Source organism: Python bivittatus, unplaced genomic scaffold (genome assembly GCF_059951505.1).
Source record: "Python bivittatus isolate LINGU-HERP-01145 unplaced genomic scaffold, Pbiv_v1 ctg000690_np1212, whole genome shotgun sequence".
NCBI classification, from domain to species: Eukaryota; Metazoa; Chordata; class Lepidosauria; order Squamata; family Pythonidae; genus Python; species Python bivittatus.
The window spans coordinates 16,969,457-16,995,610 of NW_028277096.1; the positions used below are offsets into that span (position 1 = coordinate 16,969,457).

Genomic DNA, 26,154 nt, shown 5'->3' on the forward strand with positions numbered 1-26,154 from the left:
TCAGGATCTCATACTCCATAGCTGGGCTCCTCAGGAGAAAAAGTGGCAGGAGTGGGTGTGCCATAACTTCAAACGGTCACTGAACGAATGGTCATTAACTGAGGAGTACCTGGAAGAAGAGGAAGAGGAGGAAGAAGAAGAATGCTTTTTATCTATTTCTTCCTTCTCAGATGAAATTCTTAGCATCCCTGCAGTCCTGGTTGCCATCAGTAAACAAATCCCATGGTTGTTAGGCGAGGCAACTTCGTGCCGGCTTCCCACAACCAGGGAAGCCAGCAGGAAGTTGCAAGTACCAGGCCGGCAGGCAGGTAAGTGACTGCTGCTGGGTGTGGGAGGAGGTGCGGGTGCGGGCGGGAGTTGGGGAGGGTGCACAAGAGGTGCGGGTCAGGGAGGGTGCATGGGAGTGCACGAGAGGCATGGCGTGGGTTGGGGAAGGTGTGTGGGGCTGTGCAAGAAGCACAGTGTGGGTCAGGAAGGATGCACAAGGGTGCAAGGGGGTGTGCAAGAGGTGCAGTGGGGGTCAAGGAGTGCGGGGGTGCGCAAGAGGCACAGTGTGGGTTGGGTAGGTGTGAGGGTGTGCGCAAGGGTGTGAGGGAAGGCAGGGAGGGTCAGGGAGGTTATGCGGGGATGCGCAAATGGCTGGTGTGATGTGAGCGCAGAGGGGCTGGGGGAGCATGCTTGGATGGGAAGTCTTGCCCCAGTGACTTGCAACCTTCCCTGCCGGCTTCCCCGTTTACATTCTGGGGAAGTCAGCGGGAAGGTTGCAAATGGCATTCACGTGATTGCAGGGCGCTGCAACTGGTCGTAAGTGTGAACTGGTTGCCAAGCACCCAGATCACGATCACGTGATGGAACTCTGAGGACCGGTCATAATGAATGGTTGCTGAATGAATGGTCGTAGGTCGAGGACTACCTGTATTTCTTTAGTGGAGTCCCTGTGAATGCCCCAGAAAATAAAGTAAGTGTTTTACTTCTGTAAGATTGCCTATAAATACATCCCTCATATGAAAGTTAGATACTCACTAGAATTCTTGTGTTTTAATCTTCCTTCTAATATAGACCACTAATAAGAGCTCTTAGAGGCTTCTTTCTGGATTAATTTTGTCCTAGCTATGAGAAGGAAGATCTAATGGTCCTTTTGCAGAGAAATCAAAAAACAGTAAAAACCTTTTGCAGAATCCCTCTGTAGAAAAGTCATCAGAGTGCAGCAAAATATCTATCAGTGCAAAATAATATTTTTCCTAGGAGAAAAAATGTGCATGATTCAGAGAGGTGCAGTTCTTTTCTGCACACACCAGAGATGTCAGCAGAGTTGGAGCTCACTTGTCTCCAGGGGAATGAAGTTAAAAAGTTATATGTTTTATTTTTTTATATACATATACATATGTATGTATGTATGTATGTATGTATGTATGTATGTATGTATATAAAAAAATAAATAAATGTAATCCCAGCTCCAATTAAAAAATCTACTCCCCAAACACTGGTTTAGTGTAATTCAGGAACCCTGATCCCTCACAGAAGCTCCAACCAAGATTCCACCAGCTTCTCTCATGTGTGACATGACAGCCTTTTTGCTAAATAAGCAGTGGCCCTTACCACATAATTTGTTTTTGGTTAACTTTCCCAAACCAAAAGGCGTGCTAACTCAGCTGAGTCCTTGGGGTTCTCTGACCTTGACTGTTTTCTTGCAAACGTTTCGTTACCCAGCTAGGTAACATCTTCAATGCTAGAATGGGATGGGGTTTGCTCTCTGTGTATATACAGTGGCATGCCCTGCCAGTGCTGGTGGGGGTGTGGGCTTTGTTTTATTTTTTCCCTCTGGTAGTTCTTTGATTAGGGTATTGTTTACTGGTGATTGTATGTCTGGTGATAATCTTGGCGTTAATCTCTGCTTATCTGGCTGATGATTGCTGGTGAGGAAGTTCTGGTCTTTTGTTTCCCTTTTTATTGTCTCTTTTGAATAGTGTGTAGATGTTGTTTATCTCTATCTGCCTGTCGATGGCTGTCTTGTCTGAATACTAAGCTTCCAGGAATTCCCTCGCATTTTTGGATTTAGCTTGGTCTAAGATGCTGACAGTTTCCCAGTTGAAACTATGGTTAAGTCTGTCCATGTGTTGTGAGATTAAGGCGTTTTCATCATGTCTTCTGACTGCTAGTTGGTGTTCATGCTAGCCTTCTGCCTGTCTGTCCTACATAGTGGTTATTGAGATATGCTGCTTTAGAGGCTTGTGTAGTGGGTGTGGGATGTTTTTAAAACTTGTATGGCCTGTTTTCTGACATTGTTGAGGAAATAATTTTGTATAGTCCAAGGTAAGGGGAAAAACCAAGATTCATTTGCCATCAATGCATCTCCCCACCCAAAACAACTCTCCATTGGGAAACCACCATGAAAATGTCTCTCTTCCTGATCTCCGGATTCAACACAGATGACAAAGTCAGGAGTATGCTGTCTGCCATGCTAATATTTGGAGAGCCTTATCCATGAAACCTGGTATATGTGTTGTGTGTTGGAAGGTGCCCTTTCTTTGATCTGCAGCCCAAGGCCCATTTAGTTTTATTGCAGAAGGCCTGGGGATGTTGTTAGCTTCTTTCATCATTCAGCACTGTATCTCATACTACTTTTGGAGACACTTTTTCCCTCAAAGGCAATTTGCCTTTCAAGAATGGGGAGCTCAGACAGTGACATCACCAATCCAGAACTTCTTGGCAGAGAGAAATATTTATTTGCTGTCTTTCCAGTACTTTTTGCTTTTTTTATAGCTACCAAGCTTTGTTCTAGAAGAAAATCGGGTAAACTTTTGCACAGACTCCCGTCCTTTCTAATATGCCTCTGTTTGTTTATTTGAATTTCAGGTATTGAACTAAAACACCTCTGTCTGGAATATATGACTCCCTGGTTATTGAATCTGGTCCGCTTCTGCAAACATAATGATGATGCCCGACGCCAGCGAGTCACAGCAATTCTTGATAAGCTTATCACAATGACAATAAATGAGAAACAGATGTATCCTTCCATTCAAGCCAAGATATGGGGTAGTTTGGGACAGGTACTGTTTTCAATGGATTCCCCCTCTCAGTTTTTGGTGGAAGAATGAACAATATGTGTTCTTTACCGTGACTTCAGTATCCTCCCATAAAGCCATTTCTGCCATGTCCTGGTAAAGTTATTGAAAGAATATATGCTAATATCAAGTGTTCTCTGTTCAGAGTTGTTGTTTTCCTTAGTATTTCTCCCACATGGTTGTAGAGACTGCTTGTTCTGCAACTTGCTCACCCAGTTTTTAATAACAAAGCTATCGTTACAAGATAAGACAAGGGCTCTTATTTATGAGCCGGCTTGTTGCAGAGTCTGAGGTTGATTTGGGCTGAGAGGAAGGGACTGCCCCAAGGTCACCCAGACAGCTTCTGTGCCTAAGGGAGGACTGGAATCTAGTCTAACTCCGCTCCTAGTCTAACCACGGCACCACCCTGGTTCTTGAGCTGAGGGAGAGGAAGTAGCTCAGGGGTCCATGCCTAAGGGAGGACAAGAACTTGTTACCCCACACTGTCTCTTTTTCCCTGTTCAGAGTAAATGTACATGAACTTTTAAACATTTCTGTGGCATTTATTTGGGTTTGACATTCAAGAATCTCCAGCTGTGATTTTGTTGATAACAGGCTGGTAAGCGAATCAAACTTCACATCCAGAAAGATCTGGCATTTCTATCCAAATCAACCTTCCAGCTTGGTACAGCTGTGGAAGAATTTGTTATTTGCATGAGTGAAATTGATGGAGGCCTGGTTTAGACTATCTAGTCAAAGAATGGACCCATCTTATCTCATTATTTTAGGAGGCTCTCGGCACTTAACCATCTTTTTATGATAGAAGTAACAAAAACATTTAGAAAAATAAAATTAAGTCTGTATTCATACTTTATTTTAATCCAAGTAATGTTTATATATACCCATCATTAAAGTTTCAGAACACTAGATTAGTCGTATATGTGGCTCAACTTTTTGACAGGCACTTAATACTGAATGATGCTAGCAAGAAGCTACTTTATTTAACATAATGTTTTGTATTAGATTTCTGAATTCACAGTCCATTTCTATTAACGGTAAGCAAGCCAATCCTTTAATAGTCAGGGAAAATCGATGTCTCCTTTAGTTAGCTGATGTTAGATGATACTATTCAGTCTACATGTTTAATTTTCATAGCAGGAGGCAGCAGCTAACTGCCCTTGGTGGATCTCAGAAAAGTTAAGCAGGGTTTATGCTTGGATGGGGACCACTAAGAAATCCCAGGTTAGTAAACTAGAGTAGGATGTCAAAAAAGAAGAAGAGGAGAGGAGAGGAGAGGAGAGGAGAGGAGAGGAGAGGAGAGGAATCTGGAAAAAGGGATAGCAAATCACTTCCATAATGTGCTAAGAAGTCACTAGGAGTTGAGCCTGACTCAGGAGAGTTTTAACTTCTTTAATGTTGGCCTAAATAGAGAAATGTGACATGTCCTGAAAATCCAAGGTTTATCATAATGTAATCAACATAATATTTACAATATCTATTTTAGGAAAGCAAAAGTTCTGATTATTTGTCCAGAGCCTCCTGTGACATGTACTGATTTATTCTTTATTAGAGAAGTATTAGGCCACCTTTCAGTATAAAAGATTCAGCTGAAGTTCTTACATTACTGAGCACAGGTGGTTTCTTGCCTTTTCAACAGATAACAGATCTGCTTGATGTGGTGTTGGACAGTTTTATCAAAACCAGTGCCACAGGAGGATTGGGGTCCATCAAAGCAGAGGTCATGGCAGATACAGCTGTTGCTCTGGCTTCTGGAAACGTGAAGCTGGTTTCCAGTAAAGTAAGCATTCCCCTTGAATTTAACTAATTAACATCTTCTCTTCACCTGTGGATGGAAATCAGTGAGTAGTATTTCTTTCCCCCCGCCCTTCACTTGTTCTCTGTCCTTCTTTTGTTGGGTAGTAGGGAAAGCGCTAACCAATTGGTAGAAAACAATGTTCATTGCAATAAAATGAACAGTAAAAATAATGTGACCCTGCCAGGTCAGTGCAATCTACTGTAGTCAGGCAGCTATATGATTCTGGGAAGCTCAGAAGCACAACTTTAAGGCATTAGCTGACTCAGTTGTGAGCTGACGTCAAGGGCGCGTATAAAGGTATTCAATTTCAATGGTGTAGATCACATTCACTCGACTTTTTACCTGGTTATCCTTCTCCTCAAGGACAGGCTCAAAGAAATCTATTGTTCTCTTTAAACAAAAGCTGGATTTCCATACTTCTGATTGGGTAGCTCTTGAAACACTGCTTGGTTGGCCCTTCTGCCAGTCACACCACAGTAACATCTAAATGCATTCAAACCCTTTTTAAATAACTTATTTATTTTATAGTTCATTTATATTTCACATTTTTAAAGCCATCCAACTTCTTGATGACTCTGGGTGGCACATACATTTTTAAAACCAAAGAAATAGCACAACAAGTGACAGGATCATCATGCAGGAAGAAGCCCAAAACGAAGCCAATGATCTTCCTGAAGTTCTGAGCTCTTCATCTGATCATTGTACTCGTCAGTGTGGGATTGACTGTATGGGAAAAAGAGTTTGTTCTCAGTGAGAAAATCTTCATCTGTTCCTCTTTACAGATGTATTCTTTATGTAGCCTACAATTGAAGCCCAAAGGCTTTCTGGAAGAAGGAGGTGTTGAGAGAAGGTTCAGAGGAGTGAGAAGTGGTACTTAATAGGACTTTATTATATCCATATTAATAATGAGAAAGAAAACCAGCCCTCAAGATAATTTGAGAATCTACATCAAAATACACCAAGATTTCTATGATGCCCCTTCCCCTGGGGAGGCTTAGACTGAATCTTTCACCTCCTCTCTTCCTTGATTTGGAGATAATCACTCCAGTTCCACTTAAGATCCTCATGTTTCTAAAGTCAGATTTTTGTTCTTGTTTCTGAAGTGCACATCTTTTAACTAAAAATGTCTGGTTGCTCCCTTTCAGGTAATTGGACGGATGTGTAAAATAATCGACAAGACCTGTCTCTCTCCAACTGCTACATTAGAGCAGCACCTCATGTGGGACGATATTGCCATTCTAGCCCGTTACATGCTGATGCTGTCTTTTAACAATTCCCTCGATGTGGCCGCACATCTCCCCTACCTCTTCCATGTTGTTACTCTGTTGGTGGCCACTGGTCCTCTTTCTCTTAGAGCTTCCACCCATGGCCTGGTCATCAACATCATTCATTCTCTGTGCACTTGTTCACAACTTCATTTTAGTGGTAAGTCTTTAACTAGATTTTTTTTTAAACTAAGTTACAGCTCCTTTTGCCTAATACCTCCTTTCTGCTGACTCAGGACAGATTTAAATGGTTAGCACACTTCCCCATAATCTCCACTGTCCAAGTCTGGACCTTCTGAATTACCCACTTAAGTAACTAAAGGAGAGCTTGCTCTGAACAGGTAGCTCAGCTTTCCTCTGTTTGATGTCCTCTGCATGTATTAGGAGGCCTGGAAGTTGAAGGCCTAATACCTCTGAGGACAGCACATTGCAGAAGGCTAATCTAGATTAGCAGTGCCTGATTGTACAACTCTGTTGGTCCATTCCCCCTTTCAGTTCATTGCCTCTTTGCTTCCCAGATTTCATTTCTCTTTGCTACTCACAGTGACAGCCAATGCCCCAGCCATTGACCTGGTTTGCACATAACTCATCCACCCGTCATGCATGATGTGCAAACCAGGCCATGGTGGCTTGTTCAAGAAATTGTGATTTTGTCATAGTTTATCATAATGTAGGAATGTGTGAAGGAATGGTTGGATGAAGGCCACGCTCGAGGAGATAAGCATTCCCTTAGCCCTCAACAGGAGCGTGGGAAGTTTAAGAAGATGAGACTGGCACCACCCTAAGAAATTCACGGTGTGGTGGCTTGCTGGCTTGGGAAGTTAGATTCAGTCTGGAGAGATTGATGTCAGGTTCAGCCCAAAGAACTCCTCGAGACAGCGAAGATACAGTTCTGTTGCGTTTACTAGCTTCCATCTCAAGACAGAATCTCTTCAGACTGAATCTAACTTCCCAAGCCAGCAAGCCAAAACACTGTGAATTCCTTAGGGTGGTGCCAGTCTCATCTTCTTAAACTTCCCACGCTCCTGTTGAGGGCTAAGGGAATGCTTATCTCCTCGAGCACGGCCTTCATCCAACCATTCCTTCACAGAATGGAGCATACAAGTTGAATCCAGATAAAATTAATTACATTTAGTTCCGGTTCAAATCAAGTGCAGTTAAAGCATAGTTTAACTTGTCCCACTGCTTTTGGTGGAAACTAAGTTCAGCTGACTTAGTCTGTATCCAGTCCTAAGTGTAACCCTACCTTTCCTTCTGATGTGCATGAATATGCCTGCGTGTGTAATATTAAAATACAAGTAAACAAGGTGGTGATCTTGTACATAGCCGTTTATTTTCTTTAAAATGGGGATGATGCTAATATCATGAGAAAGGCTAGGAGAAATGTTGTGGTGTCACAAGCTCCTGGGATGCGTGCACGCGTTTGTTAGATAGGATGTACTCATACAGACCTTCCACTGCTCAAAGACCATAACTACGTCAGTTCTGAATCCATACTAAACTACCATCCCCTAGTGGCGTATTGTGGGATCCTAGCTTTTCAGTAGGAAAATATTCTGAAAGAATATGCTATTCTTTGCCAAGAGGGTTCATAATGTAATCAAATAAAAAAGGTAGAACGGTCTTTAAAAACCTCGGATAACAACTATAGCAGAATTAACAGTGAAAAACAGCAGTAGGGACATAATGGTACTGAAGCTAAGTCCTAGACGAAAGGGCAGAGTTAGTCCTGTCCTCACTTTAGCCCTGCTTAAAATAATGTGGAGACATCAAAAGAGCTATGAATTAAAGTGGGATTCCTTATTAGCCACTCAGTGAGAAGGTATAACTTCTTACATATATCTTATAATTGTGAAAGGAGGGTGTTAAATATCACAGGTGTCTTTTTAAATTCATCATTCATGATTTAAGATCCAGTGCCACAAGTGATTTTGCCATAAACCATTTTCATCCAAGCCTTTATCATTTCAGTATATGAAGAGAGCTATGGAATCCTTTGCTCCATACTTACTGGTCATTCAAGCCTCCCTTATAGATGACCCCCGTTTTTCTAACCTTCCTTCTCATTTTTAAGTATTCAAGTCTCACGTTTAGATGCAGGTGATGTATATTTTGTGCTTATCATAAGATGACATTTTAATGGTGTCTTTAAAGTCCCTGAACAAGCTCTAAAGAGTATGGGATCAATCCAGGCCTATCTTCAACTGTACAAATTAGCACTGTTGAGTACGATTTAGAGCCTGCCATGGCTGTAAATTAGGAAAGCATGTCATGTTCCACCACATTTAAAAGTGGAATTGTTGACAAGGGCCTGTGCCTGTGGTTAAGTAACAGTACGGTGCTGCAGAGATCAATAGTGGAGAAAATGTGAAGCAGTTAATCAGTTTTTAATCTCATTTTGTGGAAGGGCCATGTAAGCATTATTTAGCATAGGGAAAATGTTACCTCCACACTGTGGTGCACAAGAGCACCACGTGTCCCTTACGCAGCCTTTCATTAACCTGACATTGCGCTGCTGAAATTTGGTGATGAAATTAACATTTTCCAGTAGCGTGACTTCAAACCATTTGAGGTGTTTTTGAGGTGTGTTTAAAAGTGGGAATGATTGTGATTTGCCCCCTAGAAGCCTCTAACTTCCTTTCCTACCGTTAGTCTCCCCCCCAAAAAACTTTCAGCCAGCCTCTTTTCAGTAATTAATTACAAATGGCCCCCTGCACATAGATGTATGACTTTACTGGTGGTTTTTCCTTCTCCTCTTCCTCCTCTGTCTTCATGTTTGCATAGAATAAAAACAACTGTACAGACCTGCCATGCCAGCCTGTGATTAAATATCTTCTCTGCTAATAACTCCAACGTCCCTAATATGAGACACCAACAATATTTGAAATGTCTTTGCTGTGTTTCACTTTCAACTTCTCATTCCCCAGCCCATCCCTAGCATCTTTCACAAGCTGATCATAAGGAAGTTAATTAAACTGGGCTGGGGTGTATGCCCATCAAGCCATTTAAATCAAAGTGCAGGCAATCTTTGGGGGCCAATGATTCCATGTGGAATTATGAGAGTAAGTTTTGGGCACACTCCCAAAGTGACTGCTGTGGGAGCTTTTCCTGCAGACCCAGGGGAGCGTGGGCAGTTATAAAGCACCTCTCTATCCAAGGGAAGCTGGTAGTTCTTTATTCTCATTTCCTCTGGCATCCTGATGTGCTCCTTTTGTCATCCCACTTTCCTTTAGATTTTATTTTTTCTGGAGAGATAGGAACATTTCCACACAGACCAATGGGATGAAGTCATCCAGAACCTACATGGAACTAAACCAAACCACACACCAAACCAAAGATTAGCCTGTCACATTTTAGACAGCATATTAGGTGAACCCCACAAACACAGAAAATGGGATTAGCTCAGTACATTATAATTAACCATTAAACATGCCATGTGAACATGGCTACTGAATGTAAAAGAGGAGGAAGAAATAGGGTGCAGGGAGGTGCAAGTCAGTCTTCAGTCTAACTGGATCTATGGCCAGCCTCTGTGATAGAACCTTCTTTGAGAAGAGCAAGTTATGACAAGAGTGCTTAGTTTTCCTTGTCTTTCAGTCCTACCATTTTATCTCTGTGGAAGGGAATTTAATTTTAAGAGGGACTTAAAATAATAACTGTCCCTGATCTCCCAGAAAGTTTTTAAGATATGTTTCCTATATGGGCAGCCAGCATACCTGGAGTACTTTTCTTCTAACCCCTGGGACCTTTTACTGCTGAAATTTGATGCCTAATTAATTGCCTAATAATGGCATAATTTCTAGTGAGTTTTATAAAGCACTGCCCCTGCACTTCCCAAAAAGTTGTCCTGTCTTTGTTTAGAAGTTAAGTTTCTCAGAGAGCCAGAAAACGGTGTTTTGAGAAGTTCTAAAATTTCCAAACAGCAGAGTCTTCTAATTGTATAATTAGAACAAACTACCATGATTATGAAAGCAGTGTAAATAATTGTTTAAAGGTGTAGTTCTCTTCAGAGTTGCAATAATTTAGAGATAATAATTTATCTCTTTAGGATTCTGTGCTATAGGTTATATATGCTTTATATTTTCTTCTTCCCCCCACCCCCAATTCTTTTAAGTTAATCGGTGTAGAATAGCTGGGAAAGATAATTTGGAAAATAAGTGTCATCAAGACAGTGTCTTGAAGGTCCTCTGTGTGTGGTTCAAGGCATCAAGTGTATGCATGTTACATTTTTTAACTCCAATGTAGTTTCCTCTGACCTGGCTGTGCTGGATTTCATATTTAATTTAACATGTTAATTATAGGAATATTAACTTTCTTATAATTGCACTTGCAGGAGTCTTATTAAAACTACAGTTGAAATGCGAAAGCTCCAGGTTTCCCAAGTCCATGCATCAAGTGATGCAGAGCAATGATCAACTTACAAGATTTGATTTTTGAGAAGTACACACACTCATTTTAGTACGCCCAGAAAGTAGAATATGCCATGATCTTGTGACTCTGATTAGCTGATTGTTCACAACGTCAAGAGGCCTTTGTCTCATTATGTCATCCAATATGTCACAATTCCCCCTGCAGAAATGAGGAAGTGATCCTGGTTTTAAAATAGTTTCTGAAACAAAATATATTTGCAAATGAACTGCCACTGGATACGAATTCATGAAAGTGTAGGCTGCTTGTTACAACTATATTTTGGCTAATTGCACTGGGTTTCATAATTTACTCAATATCTGTGAAGCAGAATGCAGCCTGTAAGGCAGTTAGGTTAAGAGAGCGATTCAAGGCTGACCAATGAAAAAGCAGACCAACAAAGGCAGGAGTCACTAAATGCCTATTTGTCAAGGGCAGAGGGGACAATCTCAGGCCTTATGGCCAAATGTGCCCCCCAGCCCCTGTTATTGTTTTTTTGGCCCTTGAAGCCCCTCCCCCACAAACCACAATTCATTTCCCATCGCTTTGAGGCAGGAACCACAACAACAACAACAAAATAGGGAAGATCATCAAGGCGGGCTGCAAACCAGCCTAAAGGAATTGGATTACCTGGACCCCCTTCTATCTGGTTTTCAGCCTAGGCATGGGACCAAGACAGCATTGGTTGCTTTAGGTGAGAACCTTTGTTAGGACCTAGAAAGGGGTAGAACACACCTCCTGGTCCTTTGGAAGTTCTCATTGGCCTTCAGGACTATTGACCACCTGCAAGGGTTTGGGAGCAGAGGTGTTTACAGCAGTTCTGCTCTTTCCTCGGTAGATGACTACAGTTTGGGTGGGGAGGGAGCAGGTCAAGCCAGTGACGGTTCTCATGTGGAGGCCCACAGAGGTCATCCTCTGCCTGCTACTAGGAGAATTCATCCAGAGATTGGGGGTGAGGTATCTTCAGCATGCTGATGATACTCAATTATATACAGTATCTCCATTCACCCAAGCAGGTACATAACTGGCATAATAAAAAAAGACATACTTCCCTTGACAACCAATGAACCTTGCTTCCCCACAGCTCCTCCACTGATGGTACCTAATATGGTAATGCAGAACTTGCAACTTGTTTGTGCATCATGGGCTTGCATATCTGACTGATTGAGTGGCTGGATGGTGACACCCAGGGCCAGCAGAAAAATCTCTATATCTGGAGTCTAAAGACATTGGCATGGCTTTCATGAATAGGCATTAATATAGGCCAGGTCCCACAAGGCTGTATTCTAAAATATGTGTTTGAATTTCAGTTTTAAAAGATGGAGCTGAAATCACAGTCTCTGTTCCTTTTTCAACAGAGGAAACCAAGCAGGTTTTGAGGCTGAGTCTAACTGAGTTCTCACTACCCAAATTCTACTTGCTGTTTGGAATTAGCAAAGTGAAATCGGCAGCGGTCATTGCATTCCGGTCCAGCTATCGGGACCGGTCATTCTCTCCTGGTTCCTATGAGAGAGAAACATTTGCCCTGACATCCCTGGAAACAGTCACAGAAGCATTGCTGGAAATTATGGAGGTATGGCAAGGAAGTCAAGGTATGAGTGTGTAAGCATGAGTTAGATGTTAGGGTTGCAAAATATAATTTATAGATAGTTCAAGTAGGGTTTGGGTACATTGATTCTGGCAGGGGCAGAGATCAGAGTTAAGATTACACTGACTTGTGTTTTGAGATCGGTTTTGTTCTGATGTATAATATTTCTGTGATAGGAAATAAAAAAGAAAATATTAAATTAACCTGACTGAGAATTTGTGCTGGCTCTTGACCTAGCTAAGTGGTGGAACAGATTTTACACTTTAAGAAAGGGGTAATATTTTTAAGGCTTTAAACAAGAGCCTTGCAAGTAAAGCCAACGTATATTAAAGAAAGAGGATCTAGCCCAGACTATTTCCCGATATGCTGATTCTAAACAACCTGGATTAGGGTGTTGTTTTGAAGTGGTAGGGCATTCAAAAATGAGCCTCTGCATTCTATTTTCCTATCTCAAAATTCAACGATCACTTTCTCCTTCTTGAGTAGATTGGTCCTGTGTGTACACATGAATAAGTACAAGTGTGTGTGAGAGAGAGAGTGGTAGAAAAACTGCATATTATTATCTGCCTCAGGGTCAGAGTATAGCCACTTGAGTATGAACTCCAGCCACACTTAGTGGTTATGTATTGTTGAAGGCTGCCAGCAGAAAGAAAAGAAATAGGAAGATGGGTGTCATTTTTCAGTTCCTTGAGTATGTAAATACAAACCACAATTGTATTTGTTCAAGAAGTGTCCACTTTTAGTTGAGTAAATGATTTAATATTACATAGTCAGACAGTATTGTTTTTTGATTTTCCTGTAGGCATGCATGAGAGATATTCCAACCTGCAAGTGGCTTGACCAGTGGACGGAACTAGCTCAGAAGTAGGTCATGTTGCCTTAAACTGCAAGCTTTGCCTGGGTCACATTTATTACTCCCTGACTCCGTCTGAGCCAACTTCATTGGTGACCTTATTCCAGCAGGATCTTATTAATCCCTGTCTTTCTCCCTTGACAGGTTTGCGTTCCAGTATAATCCATCCCTCCAGCCAAGAGCCCTTGTGGTCTTTGGTTGCATTAGCAAACGTGTGTCACACGGACAGATAAAGCAAATCATCCGGATCCTGAGCAAGGTGTATATTGGATTTTGTTTTTCTGGAACTTTCATTTTCACTTCTCCCTCCTGCAGGCTAAGGATCATTTGCATACTGAATTTTACGCTGAGTGGGACATTGCCTGTTTGGCACTTTTTGGACAACTTCTGTGAGATACATATAGGAAACGGTATCAATCTGCATGAGATGTAGTGAGCACAGGGGCCTTGCAATCTGAGGGTTTGGGTACATAATAGTTGTGTGTTTATTGAAAGAAGTTTTACTTCAGTCAAAAGGTCTCCCAGAACTCCTTACATATAATTAATAAAGAACTTAAACAATCCCTGCCTACCCACTTAGATTGTCAGAGAAATGGCATAAAAGAAAATGGGGAAGGGAAGAAGGGAAAAAGGAGGAAATACAGGCTCAGTAGCTCAGCTGGGAGAAAAGGAACCCATCAGCTTCTAGGCATAGTTGATGACTGTTTTCTTTATGTTATCTGTTCCTTTGTCTGGTGAAATGGCTACTGTCACTTAAAGAAGAGAGGATGCCTTAGGACTGGTATTTCCACAGCTCTGTTTGAGTTGGTGCCCTCCTTGGAACATTGGTAACATGGAGAATGAAATGGGCAAGCTGAAATTAGTAAAATAACAAAGTGGGTGCATGGTAGCCAGCAAGGGCCATGTGGGCTTCCCCAAATGTTTATGCGGGTGGTCCTCGCTTAACAACCACTTGTTCAGTGGCCATTCAAACTTGCAACGGTGCTGAGTGAGTGGTACTTACAACTGGTCCTTGGAGTTCTGGCCGTTGCGGCGTCCCCACAGACATGTGATCACAATCCAGGGCTGTGGTGCCTGGCTTGCAAATACGACATTGCAATGTCCCACAGTCACATGGTTGCCATTTGCAACCTTCTTTGCTGGCTTCTGACAAGCAAAGTCAGTGGGGAAGCTGGCAGGAGGTTGCAAATGGCGACCACATTACGTCCTTGCTTAATGACCCGCAGTGATTCACTTAACGATGGCAACCGGGAGTGCTGGTTGCTGTTGCTAAGTGGTGTAGTCATGTGACATCACGCTTTACCACCGTGTTGCTTAGCAACAGCAATTCCAATCCCAGTTTGCTGCTGTTAACTGAGAACTACCTGTAGCGGCTATTTTCAGCTCTCAGATGAGTTGAACACACAGGCCTAGCATTACCCTCTGGCTTGGTTGGACAAATGCTGGCACTGTGTGGCACTGGCCATTTTTTTTTTTTATAAAATTTTTTATTCTTTACAACAAACACAAACATACATAAACAAACAAGAACATACAAAGGCATAAAAAAAAACCATCTTCCATTTTATACCGTGTGTCAACCAGTTATCAAATCATTGGTGCCCCTTTCATAATCTTCACTCATTTATATAAATTCTCATATCATCTATTCAAAATATACTTGTATACTTATCAATTATCAATTATTAATCATTTATAGCTAGTCTATAAAATCATTTATTACAAGAAATTTTAGCTTTCATTATAGGATTTGTAATACATTTTTATCCATCGATTATATATGTATATATATATAGTAATTAATATCAAATTTCTATTATAAAATTTCCTAATCCATTACATTACTATATTTTCTAATCCAACCATTAATAAAACAAATCCCATATCATATAAAATTGCTTATCTTCTTACTCTCTAATTTCAAATATCAATTTAACTCGTCTCTGCACATTCCATAATTTTCAACAACTTCCTCCTGCATAGATACTTTTTTATTCTTCCAATTCTTAAGAGATACAATTCTAACCACTATCAAAACATACTTCAATTCTTCACTACATGTTTCAACAAGAATATCTCTAGTTTAAAATCTATATGTTACTATGTCCAACCATGCATGAATTTTAGTCTAATATCTTAAAACATTTACAATCAAATACAATTCTTTACTATATATCTCAGTTTTATACCTTATTCAAACGCTTGCATAGTTTTAAGTTCACCCTTTTCATTCAATATCCCAAAATATCTAGCTGTTTATTCCTTTTTCTATATTATTGGATAAGAGAAAGCAATAATAAATGTCCTTTCAAACATTCTGCTTTTTGAAGCTTCTGTCAGTTCCATCATTGTTGTATTCCCCTCGTTTTTTCTTTAAGCATCTGAAGTAATTTCTTTCAATATTATTTTACTTCTTCTTCTTAAGTATTCTCTTAGTACAATTTTCCATTATAATCTTGTATAATCTTTTTCTCACCCTCATTACCAAAAACAAGTCTGTCCTTCTTCATTTATCAATTGATTAACCCTTTTTGATTCTCAGTTTATAGGCCTCAAAATAGTTCTGTTTAATGTTTCTGATTTCTTGTGCTATTTCTTCCTTTTCCATCGATCCCGTTTTATGTTTAATTAAGTCCATTTTAGCTTTGATGTCTTTTTTTTTTTTTGCAGGAATTTCTGCAACTCTTTTTCCAGTTTTTTATAGTCATCCTCGATAGTTTAAAGATCTTTTTCTGCATTATGTTTCTTGTATAGTCTATTATCAAACCCCTTGTGTAGACCTTCATTAAGTCAAAGGATTCTTTATCTTTGTTCTTGCCAAAAGGAAAGAAAAAAAAAAAGAAGAAGAGGAGGGAAAAGGCTAGGTCTCTTTAAAAGTCCAGCTGGAGGGGGAATAGAGAGCAAAGCAAAGCTTCTACCAGAAAGAAGAGCTACTGCCACTAAACAAGGCTCTTGTGACTAAATCAAGCTTTCCATCTTGAATATTTTCAAAATCGCTTTCAACTCCGCTTTCTTATTTATAGTTATTCGGATGGCACCTGTATAAACATGCACATCCCACTATCTTTTTAGAAAGCCCAAGGTCCTTGAGTATACGTCACAATGAAAAAAAAACACTGTATCAAGCCTCTAGATGGCAGTGCAACTTTCTTTCATTTACTTTCTCTTAACTCCACTTTCCCCATTTCCAAAACAAAAAATATAGGTTTCTTATAACAATAAAAAAAATCTTAATCAAAAAAGAAGCTTGAAATAAAAGATTATTGAGTATTAAAAAGAAAAAGCCAGACCAGTTAAAAATATATTTTTTTAAAAGAAAAACATCTTACCAATTCCACTAAAAAGGGAAAGTTAAAAAACAAAGATTTTTCCCCCCTTTTTTTTTTATAAGGCTCAATCTCGCCGCTTAATCCACTTTTCTTCACTTTTAAAAATCTCTTTAAGTTACTTAAGGTGTTCTCTAAGAATAGTTGAATAGTAAAGGTCCATCTCACCCGGTTGACACACCCTCTCCTTCTTCCTTTGGAGCTGTCCCGGCTTTCGCAGTCATTAAATGGCTGCCTCTCCTCCACCGGCTTTAAGAGCTTCTCTGGATCGACCTGGGACTTGCGATGTCCCTGGGATCCACAGGACGCACCCTTTACAATCACCGTCTCTACGGGACGGCTTAGGTCCATCAGGACCATCCGGGGGGGGAGATATCGGCTGCGATCCTGGGAGCCCAAGATCGCCCACCGTATTGCCGCGACGCCAGCTCCACCCTCCGGAGCAATGTGGTTGTTAAGCAAGATATCACATAACCACACCCAATTTTATGACATTTTTTGCAGTGGTTGTTAAGCAAATCACCTCAGTTGTTAAGTGAATCACATGATCATTAAGCAAATTATGTGGTTGTTAAGTGAATCACATGGTTCCCCATTGCTTTTGCTTGTCGGAAGCTGGCTGGGAAGGTTGCAAATGGTGATCAGTTGATCTTGGGATGCTGCCACTGTCGTAAATACATGCTGGTTGCCAACCATCCAAATTTTGTTCACATGACCATGGGGACACTGTGACTGTTGTAAGTGCAAGGACCGGTCATAAATCACTTTTTGCAGCGCCATCATAACTTTGAATGGTCACTAAACGAACGGTTGTAAGTCAAAGACTACCTGTAGATATCTCTGTCTCTGATGAGATCTAGTACGTTAACAGCATACAGTATAAAGATGACCAGCACAGGATGGAGATATAGATATAGACCCATACACACACACACACACACACACACACACACACACATATATATATATATATATATAATGGAGATCATTGTTTTTCTAATTGTGTTTTTTTGGACACACTCTTAATGCTTTTTCGTTCCCAGAGCTAATGCTAGAGCTGTATGCAAGTGAGAATGTGCTAGTCTGAAATGCATTAGTGGAACAGATAAACTAAAAAGAGGATGAAGGTTTATCGTCATGGGACTGAAGCTTTGGGTTAACTGGGAAGAAATGTGTCATGGAGAAGAATCAATGCAGAAGTGAAGAGTAGGTAGATTTTTCAATCAGCACAGAAGGAGATAAAGCGAAGAATAAAGAAAGCAGAAGGTGAAGTGCAACATCTAGTCTTAATGGCTCAGTTCCAGGGAAAGCAAGGCAGAACAAGAGGACTCGTTTTATCAAAGGCATCCTGGATTGATTGAGGTAGGAGGAAACAAGTCCAAAATGTGAAAAGAGAAGCCCACATCTGCAGGGATTAAAAATCCATGTAAGCAAGCTGATATTCTGTCCTCCCTTTACTAATAACAGGGTCTGGAGAGCTGCTTGAAAGGGCCGGACAACTACAACAGCCAGGTTCTGATAGAAGCCACTGTCATAGCTCTGACCAAGCTCCAGCCACTCCTCAATAAGGTAAACTGCTGGGGCCCCCAGCAGCTCATTCTTTGTGGCCCTGTGGGTAGAAAGAGAGGGTGACCCCATTGTGCAGGATAAATGTTAGTTAGAATGATCCAGGTGTGGGGACAATTGGAAGTCAAAGCTTGCATTTTTTGCCTGCTCCTTATTTGTCAGAGGCAAATCTTGAAAATCCCGCTAATGGCTTATTAGATTAATAGAGATGCTGAAGGACTTGAGGTATGGCTTTGGTGTGCCCATTCCCTCCTCCCTCCCTTCAGTCCGCTAATCACTTTCTAGTTCTCAGCATTTTGGTCCAAACCATGATTTCCAGTTCTCTTTTAGAGTCAAGAGTGCTTTGCCTTCACTGACATGGAATTGATTTGGCCATAATCAGAGAGAGAAGTGAAAGGAGAAGAAGGGAGGTTGCATATGCTTGGCACAGCTTCATTGGCAAAATGAGGGGGCAGCATACTCATATATTCCCACTCCATCTGCCCAAAGTTGTTTTTTTGCCCTTCAAAGAATCTGCGGTGCAAATCTCAGTCTTTTCTCTGTGCCTGTGTGTGTGTGTGTGTGTGCGCGCACGTGTGCGTGCTTTCAAGTCAGCATTGACTCCTGGCAACTGCCTGGACAAGTTCCTGCAGTTTTCTTGGCAAGATTTCAGAAGTGGTTTGCCATTGCCTGCTTCTTAGGGCTGAGAGAGAGAGACTGGCCCAAAGTCCCCCAGCTGGCTTCAGTCCTAAAGTGAGACTAGAACTCACAGTCTCCCAGTTTCTAGCCAGGTGCCTTCACCACTACACCAAACTTCCTCATTCCCTTTGAGTTACTCTTGACTCCTGGCAACTGCCTGGACAAGTCCCTGCAGTTTTCTTGGCAAGGTTTTTCGGAGCTTCTTGGCAAGGTTTTTCAGAACATTGCCTCCTTCCTAGGGCTGAGAGAGGATGACTGGCCCAAGGTCACCGAACTAGGTTTAGACTAAAGTAGGACTGGAACTCATAGTCTCCCGGTTTCTAGCCTGATGCCTTAACCACTGCCTCAAACTGGCTCTGATTGCTATAAATTCCCATTTCTCTCTGGGCACCCGTGCATGTGTGTCTGCAGGTGCTTTCTCTGTTCTGCTTTGTTCCTCCTTCCTTTTGTGGCCTGTTAGAAATCTCCGCTCTTTCATTCCTGTATAAGTGACCTGTTCTCTTATTTCATTGTGCCCTTCTGGCTCTCTGCTAACTCAGTATTGCATTTTCTGTACCATCTTTGCCCTGTGGTTTGCCTTAGCCCCTTAACACTCATTCTGGCATTATGTCTCCCAGCATCCCTTGCCTCAGATCTTTTCTGCAAATCTTCCTCCCTTGTTCAACAAGCCCATTTTTATCTTGTCTGCTGGACCATTCTTGCAGCCAAAAGGATCTAGGGCAACATGGGCCACATGTGACCTTCCAGTTGACGATGAGCCGCAGCCACCCTCATCCCTGAACGTTAAAATGCGGATTGAGAACTGGAATTCAGCGATGACTAGAGGGCTGCCTGTTTGCAGTCTGTGTGTGTGTGTGTGTGTGTGTGTGTGTGTGTGTGAAAGAATGTGTGTGAAGGGATGCTTCTGGGTCAACTTACTTGGAATCACACTCACAAACTCTGTATTTTGGGGATCTGATTTCTAAAGAACGAGGGCAGCATTAGAAGGAAAAAAATAGCTGCCAAGTTCTCTACTCCACCAGAGTATGTGATGTTTACCTCTTTCCTCTCCAATCAACTAACCATTTTATCCTTTCCTGCTTTTCTCTTCCTCAGTTCTATGCTTCCTTGTCCTAATTTCTTGACTATGGCTGTGGGTAGAAATTCTGAGAGCAGTTTATGAAAAAAATTCTCCATCATCAGTTGAAATCCCTGCAGGATAAAACTGTTACAAAGTTATGATCATCCAGACTGGGCCAATGTGTACATGGATGTAAATTCTACTTAGGCTTGCACCCATTACTCCAGTTATAAGTTCCCTGGAGTCTGGAGTCTGTGTGGATGCATCCGGTTTTCTTGACACAAGGAAGATGAGACTTTCTGTTCTGTATCTTTCGCAGCAGAAGAAATGTTGTGTTTCGGTTGGTCATTTTTTCCCTGTTTCTGTTTAGGACTCACCTATGCACAAGGTACTCTTCTGGGTGGCCATGGCAGTTCTGCAGCTGGACGAGGTCAATCTGTATTCTGCAGGCACAGCTCTGCTTGAGCAGAACCTTCACACTCTGGACAACCTTAGGGTATTTAATGACAAAGTAAGCAAGCCATATCCCAGAACACGCAAGAACAAAACAAAGCATGAATGTTTGCTTAGCGTTGCTGTAACATATGTTATCTTTTCGCCACTGGTGAACCAGTTTTGAAAAAAGAGAACAGCTTCCTTGTTGAAAAGTAGCTTGAGTTTTAAGAACTTAATGTTGTTTGACATCCCTTGAGTTTCAGGAAATGCGATTTTTATCTTCCTGCACACAGGATTTTTTTTTTAATGTCCCAGCAGTGTTACAAGCACAGTCATAAGATTAGGTGATTCATATTAAAATTGTCCAGTAGGGCTGTAGACTAAAATAGAACACGGATGACAAAAGCAAAGACAAACAGATCTTGGACATACCCACCTCATGCTCTTTTCCCAGAGATATTTTTAGACCGCAAGGATCAGAGCTCATGTGCTTTGTTTGCTTTTGATTTCTTGTGAGGTGTAAATTCTGTCATTTTAGCTTACTTTTTATGTGTGAACTAGACTAATGTGTATTATTCAACAAGCCATCGTTTGAAAATCTTTGGGCATTATCTGTGAACCCAGCCAAAGACCTGATTTAAACATCTTGCTATGCTTTTTTTAAACTCTGATTTATAAAATAAAACATAATGGATGTGTTCACACAACTTCTTCCAGCCAAACGAAACGATGTTATAACTTGTGCAGACACGCTGAGTGCAGACATGCCATTTTAGCCGAGATTGTATGGCAGCCTTATTTACTTATTTAGACCATTTATTTCGCAACTATTTTCCATACTATCCTTGGTGGATCACATCATCAATAAAAACGTGGATGGATGTGCATTCAGAGAAATACTGTAGCAATGGCATCGCTGTCTGTCTGTCTGTCTGTCTATTTATCTTCCAATCAATCGTGCCTTCCTAAAATTAAAGTCTTTAATTTCTGAAAGCCTGTTAGTGAGGAAATGAAATAGGACTTTCTCAGAAGGATGTCCCAGAGAGACAGTAGCCAAAAGATGAATAAAAAATCTTGCCAATCCCAACTAGATTATCTCAGGAAGTATTTGGGCATATCCCAACTTGGTGTCTTCCAGCTGTACTGAGAGTGCTGATGGCCAGGCTGGCTGGACATGCTTGGAGTAGTAGCCAGCCAGAGATGGTCTGGAGTCAAGTGAATGAAATAAATAAACAAATAAACAAACAAACCCTATATGTTTGGAAGGTGCCAAATGGGAGAACTTGCTGTATGGCCACCCAGGTTGGGTGAGTTTTCCAGCAAAGACTGAGAAGAGTTCCCCAAAATCATAACAGCCATGGATTGAACTCCCACTGCTGGTTTCTACTTTCATGCAACAGTCCAGCCGCAACCCCTACCATTATTCCAACCAGCCAGGATCAACTGATTTCTCCACTACACCAAATCAAATCAGTTGGCTTCAGAACCCAGATAAAATCCACTGATCCAGGCAGATTAGTCCAGATCAAATACTAATAGTGTTATTACTGTCAATATCATGTTGCTGTGTTTGTTACAGATCTTTTTCTTATTTCAGGTAAGTTATTCATCTCAAGGGTAGTAACAAATATATAAATAAATGTCTAAAATCAGTTCAGTTTATTGAGGGAAGCCTTATTTTAATGTCTGATGTTTATTGAGGCCTGTTCTGTAGTCTGTGCTGTGAGCTTCCAAAGTCACTGGCCATATCCATTCCATTTTTCATTCTGACTTTGTCTTTTAACTGTATTGCTTTTTTCCCATTATTTTTTTTAACATGTTCTGTTTCTCTTACTCTTCGTCAGAATAACATTGGTCTCCAATTGCTCTCAGAACATGCATTCCAATTTCTCATGATGAATCTAGTAAATTCAGATATGCATTCAGATTGTATTCACAGGCCCAGAACGTTTGGGGAAAGTTCATAATGAAAGTCAGCTTTGAGTATCAGCTGCCTGTCGTTTTGCTTCTCATACATGTACCAGATATATGTGTTAGCGTACAGTATGTGTGAGTGTATGCAAGAGTGAAAAGGATAGATTGTGTGTGTGTGTGTGTGAATTTTTTAAAAATTAAAAAATATTTAATATTTTTAAATTTTTTAAATATTTCTTACTGTGCTTAGCAATTATGCATGCTATTGCCCAGGCAGCTTCATTTGTTACTACAGGTACTTCTTTTTTTCTAAAATATATTTTTACTTCCTTAATTCTAATCTCTCTCCCAACAAACCATAGAACTGATACCAAACTGAAAGAAAAAGTTAGCTGGTTAACAAATGTGCTTTCAGGAAAAATAATTATTTGAGACCCTTGGTGGTGGGTTTGTCATGTAAAAGAATTGCTAGTCGTATACATATATGTGCCTTTTTTAGGATGACACTGGCATTCTGCGCTTCTTAGAAGGGCTTGAATTTAAAAAGTATTTTTTTAAATATCAAGGTGAGCTGCCCGGTCAAATGGCAGCCCTTTTTTTATTGGCCATTAGAGTATTGTAATGAGTTAATTGAGGGGTGTGTGCGTGGAATGCGACAAGAACAAGCATGGGTCCTTTTCTGACCGAATGTCTGATGCCTGTACTTCTTCCCTGGCAGAGCCCTGAGGAAGTCTTCATGGAGATCAGGAGGCCCCTGGAGTGGCACTGTAAGCAGATGGACCACTTTGTGGGACTCAATTTCAACTCCAACTTCAACTTTGCACTTGTGGGACATCTGCTGAAAGGTAGGGAGGCACTTTGGTGGTTTCATTTCCTTGCTTTCAGGCCCAGTCAGCTAGATACAACAGTGTTGTTTGTGGTAGGAAAAAAAAGCCTGCGTCCCAGTGAATTGCACCAGAAGAGTATCCTAGAGCACTTTAATGCTCCTTAAAGGAGGATTGAAGATACTGAAGAGAGAGGCTGGAGAAGAAAAAAGAAAAAGAAATGCCTAGAATGAATAGGCTGAAAGGAACTTCTGTGACAGAAACTGAGATACACTTCAGCAACAGACATGGTCTTCACAAAACAAAGCACTTGAGACTTGGGTGCAATGGATACAGATCTGTGTATTGTTCAAGATTGGGTTTGGATTACAAAGGAATATTGTTGCTATGCATTAGAGGCCAAAGTGGTTGCCCATACACTCTGTACTCTTCTCTTCCCTGTGTGCCTTGCTTTAGAATTTAAGATGGTGGAATAAATTGTCCTCTTTCAGATTACGTATAGCAAAACAAGTTAACAGAAAAATCTCTGGTGTAAGTAAGGAAGTAGCATCCCAAGATGTAGGCCAGAGTGGAATTTTTTCCCCGAGCTGCTAGTTTTCTACTTTCAAGGAGTATTTCTGCTTGGAAATCATTTAGCGCTGGTTTATCCCATCTTGTAGTGTGAGTTTACTCATCTGTTCTATCATTACCTTTCTGTCTAAACCAAGCCTAGCATTTCCTTGGGTTTGATGTGATCTACCCCCAGACAAATGACAACAGAATTCATTCCATTTCACTCTCCTTCATTCCCTTTTTGGACTTTAAAATCCTCTTAACAATGCTTCTTCCTTTTGTGCAAAAGCCTCTAAAATAGGTTGCATTTTCCCACTTTTCAACTGACATTTTTCTTTCTCTGCAGATATCTGACTGTTTAACACAGTGTTTATTTCATTAGGTTACCGGCATCCATCTCCAACCATAGTAGCAAGAACAGTAAGGATTCTGCACACACTCCTTGCTCTGGTTAACAAACATAGGAACTGTGATAAGTTTGAGGTGAATACCCAGAGTGTGGCTTACCTTGCAGGTAAAAACCCCAAATCTATTAGGTTTGTATCCAATCCAATCCAAACTGGGTAATCTACAGTGTGTGATGGTATGTGGGAAAGTCCTTGGGAGACTGGGCCAAGAGGCACTGCCAAGGAAGTGGTCAGTTAAGAGGCTGCACAGCCCGCAGTCAGCTAGTGGGTGGGACAAGAGGCTCAGAAGGGACCCTCCCTTGTTTCTCGGGCTGTAAAGGAGACGGGGGGAGAAATGTACTTTCAGACTTGCAAGGTTCTGTCAACGTAGCTTTACAATAAAGTAGAATTAGCTCATCTGGTTATGATTCCTATCTGGTTTACCCCGCAAGGCTGACACAGTGGTTCCTCTCTGTTCATAACAAAATGTAAGCTGCCATAAGGGAGAGAGCCAGTATAGGCATAATAGCAGTAACAGTGTCCTATTATGGAAAGGCTTGATCTCAATCCATATCTTCCCCCTCCCAGCTATAAATTTCAGAGACCCTCCTTGAATACTTTGATTATATTGATTGTGGAAACCTGGCATTTAAAAATTTAGACCATTCCTAAGCCAGTATGTTTGTTGAGGCTTTGCTTTTAGTGGATCTGTAATGAGACTCTGCCCTCTTTTGGTCTTGGATGTGTTACTAAAATTTACATCCTGCCTGTATTCCATGGAACTCAAGGCAGCCTTTGTGAAATTCCCAGGGAATTTCCCTCCAGAAACTTAGATTCCTAGGCCTGCTTACTTGCAGTGCAGTGGTTCTCAGTACATGCTTGCTGGCTTTCCTGAGACTCACACTGACTTTGGCAACCACTAAAAATTGCAAGAAGCATTGCTAACTTTGCACAATCAATTTTTATTTCTGTTGGTTACGAGAAGGAGCCAAGTGCCGTGTGGGCTACTGAAGTCCAATTTTCACATGATAGGTAAGCTTGTTCAACTCCCATCCCAGTTTCTGAGCGCCTGTTTAGGTTTATGAACCCTTTCTTTAAGACATGGGTCATCATTACAGCACCCAGTGACCCTAAAAGAGTACTTGCAGAACCCCCTTAAATGAAAATAATATATAAAGATGCAAACTGAAATATTATGAAATATCCAGATCTCGTGAGATTTCAGTGCTCATTTGAGGTTCCACATGTGGACACTGAAATCATGTGGGAATCCAGAGTCAGATTGTCAAAATCATTTGGAGAGTTTGCCAAGATGTAAGGCATTTATTAAACTGTTGGAGGCAGGTACCTATTGTTGGGGGTTTAACAAGAGCCACATCATGCTTTAGGATCTTAGAGACTAGAATTTGTCATAGTGGGGAATTTGCAGTGCAGTGGCTCTCTAGAATTTTATTTTTATTTCTTTAAAATTAAAATGAATTTAACTGAGTTTCTCAGCATTTTGAGTTCTTGATGTAATAGCTGATAGTGAGCTTTCACTAAATACTTGAAGAATAATGCAGACTTTGCTATTTGGAAGAAGAATCTGATGTGAAATATCCTCTGAACATTTCTGTACTTCCTTTTGTCTGTTCAGCTCTGCTGACTATGTCCGAGGAAGTTAGGAGCCGGTGCAGCTTAAAGCATAGGAAATCGCTCCTGTTGACGGATATTTCAATGGAAAACGTTCCTATGGAGACATATCCCATACACCACAGTGAAGCCAGTTGTAGGTCAGTGGGTCTTTTGAAAACTTTATTAGAAGATCTGGGTGGGTCTATGGTATTCCATCTAATAGATTGTGCATTAAACTCAAGAGTCTATCTCTTGTTGCTGTTCTTTGATGCAAAATTACATTTAAGAAAGGACCTAGAAAGACACTGCAACCCACGTGTTACTCTCCAGCCAGGAGCTACACCTAACATTTGTTTGCTTTGCAAATTACTGAAGACAGCTTATAATTTAGGGCTAAATGATTTACAACAGAGGAAAAAGGGGAAAGGGTAGGAAGCAAAAGACAAAATTATTGTGCAACTAAAATTATTCTGGAAAAGAAACAGCCATAAAGGAATTGACCCTGGCAGGCCCAAGGTTAGTGTTTCACCAGCTGGATTCATATCCTGGCTGTGTTCACCCATAGTTAGCTTAAGCAGGGTTAACTGAATAGAGTTTCCGGGGTTGAGTTTACAGAATATTCTTAACACAACGTAATGGCTGTATTCACATGATATGCTGTGTTCAAATAAATAAATTATATAATGGCTTAATGTGGGGGCCTGCTTCACACAATATGCTAAGACAATGGCTGGTTCCCATAACATGCCAAACCATAAATTACTCAACCTCATTCTAGTTTAGTCTGCGTGCTCCAATAGAAGAGAATATCTGTAGCTCAGAGCTG

The 26,154-nt window shown here is 41.0% G+C and overlaps 1 protein-coding gene across 4 annotated transcripts in view; it reads left to right on the top strand.

The window, feature by feature from the left end:
* NF1 (neurofibromin 1) overlaps nt 1-26,154 on the top strand; it is a 197,765-nt gene that overhangs the window by 141,118 nt on the left and 30,493 nt on the right. For all 4 annotated transcript variants that reach the window (XM_088152397.1, XM_007420379.4, XM_025164948.2 and 1 more), the window contains 11 exons: nt 2,857-3,050; nt 4,702-4,842; nt 6,006-6,285; nt 11,891-12,105; nt 12,923-12,984; nt 13,118-13,232; nt 17,767-17,868; nt 19,974-20,114; nt 22,671-22,797; nt 23,711-23,842; nt 25,351-25,486. In XM_088152397.1, coding sequence (XP_088008523.1) covers nt 2,857-3,050; nt 4,702-4,842; nt 6,006-6,285; nt 11,891-12,105; nt 12,923-12,984; nt 13,118-13,232; nt 17,767-17,868; nt 19,974-20,114; nt 22,671-22,797; nt 23,711-23,842; nt 25,351-25,486 — 1,645 coding nt within the window. The remainder of the gene's footprint in view (nt 1-2,856; nt 3,051-4,701; nt 4,843-6,005; nt 6,286-11,890; nt 12,106-12,922; nt 12,985-13,117; nt 13,233-17,766; nt 17,869-19,973; nt 20,115-22,670; nt 22,798-23,710; nt 23,843-25,350; nt 25,487-26,154) is intronic.